Below are 290 nucleotides of genomic sequence, written 5' to 3'. Positions count from 1 at the left end.
CGCTCCCTCCCCGCGGCGAGGTACTCGGCGCCGATGCAGGCCAGCGGCACGGACCAGCCGAGGTCGCCGTCCTTCCTTTCTCTGGCCAGGTGGGCGAACGGGAGGTGGCGCTGGGTCCCGCACACATTAGCAGGCTGGCGTGTGGCCGCCGGGCCTGCACGTGACCCCCACAGGCCTGCGTGTGGCCGCCGGGCCTGTGCGTGGCCCCCCCAGGCCTGAACGTGACTGCCGGGCCTGAGCATGGCCGCCGGGCCTGAGCCTGGTCCCCGCGCCGGCACGTGGCCTATCCG

At 74.8% G+C, this 290-nt stretch overlaps 1 protein-coding gene across 1 annotated transcript in view; it reads right to left on the bottom strand.

The window, feature by feature from the left end:
• Positions 1–242, bottom strand: part of LOC114008210 (vomeronasal type-2 receptor 116-like) — a 16,758-nt gene extending 16,516 nt beyond the window's left edge. The window contains 1 exon segment of the mRNA XM_027772828.1: positions 18–242. Coding sequence (XP_027628629.1) covers positions 18–242 — 225 coding nt within the window.
• Between the last annotated feature and the right edge of the window lie 48 nt (positions 243–290).

Source organism: Tupaia chinensis, unplaced genomic scaffold, assembly GCF_000334495.1.
Source record: "Tupaia chinensis unplaced genomic scaffold, TupChi_1.0 Scaffold000306_1, whole genome shotgun sequence".
Classification (NCBI taxonomy): domain Eukaryota; kingdom Metazoa; phylum Chordata; class Mammalia; order Scandentia; family Tupaiidae; genus Tupaia; species Tupaia belangeri.
This window is presented reverse-complemented; position numbering and strand designations above follow the sequence as displayed.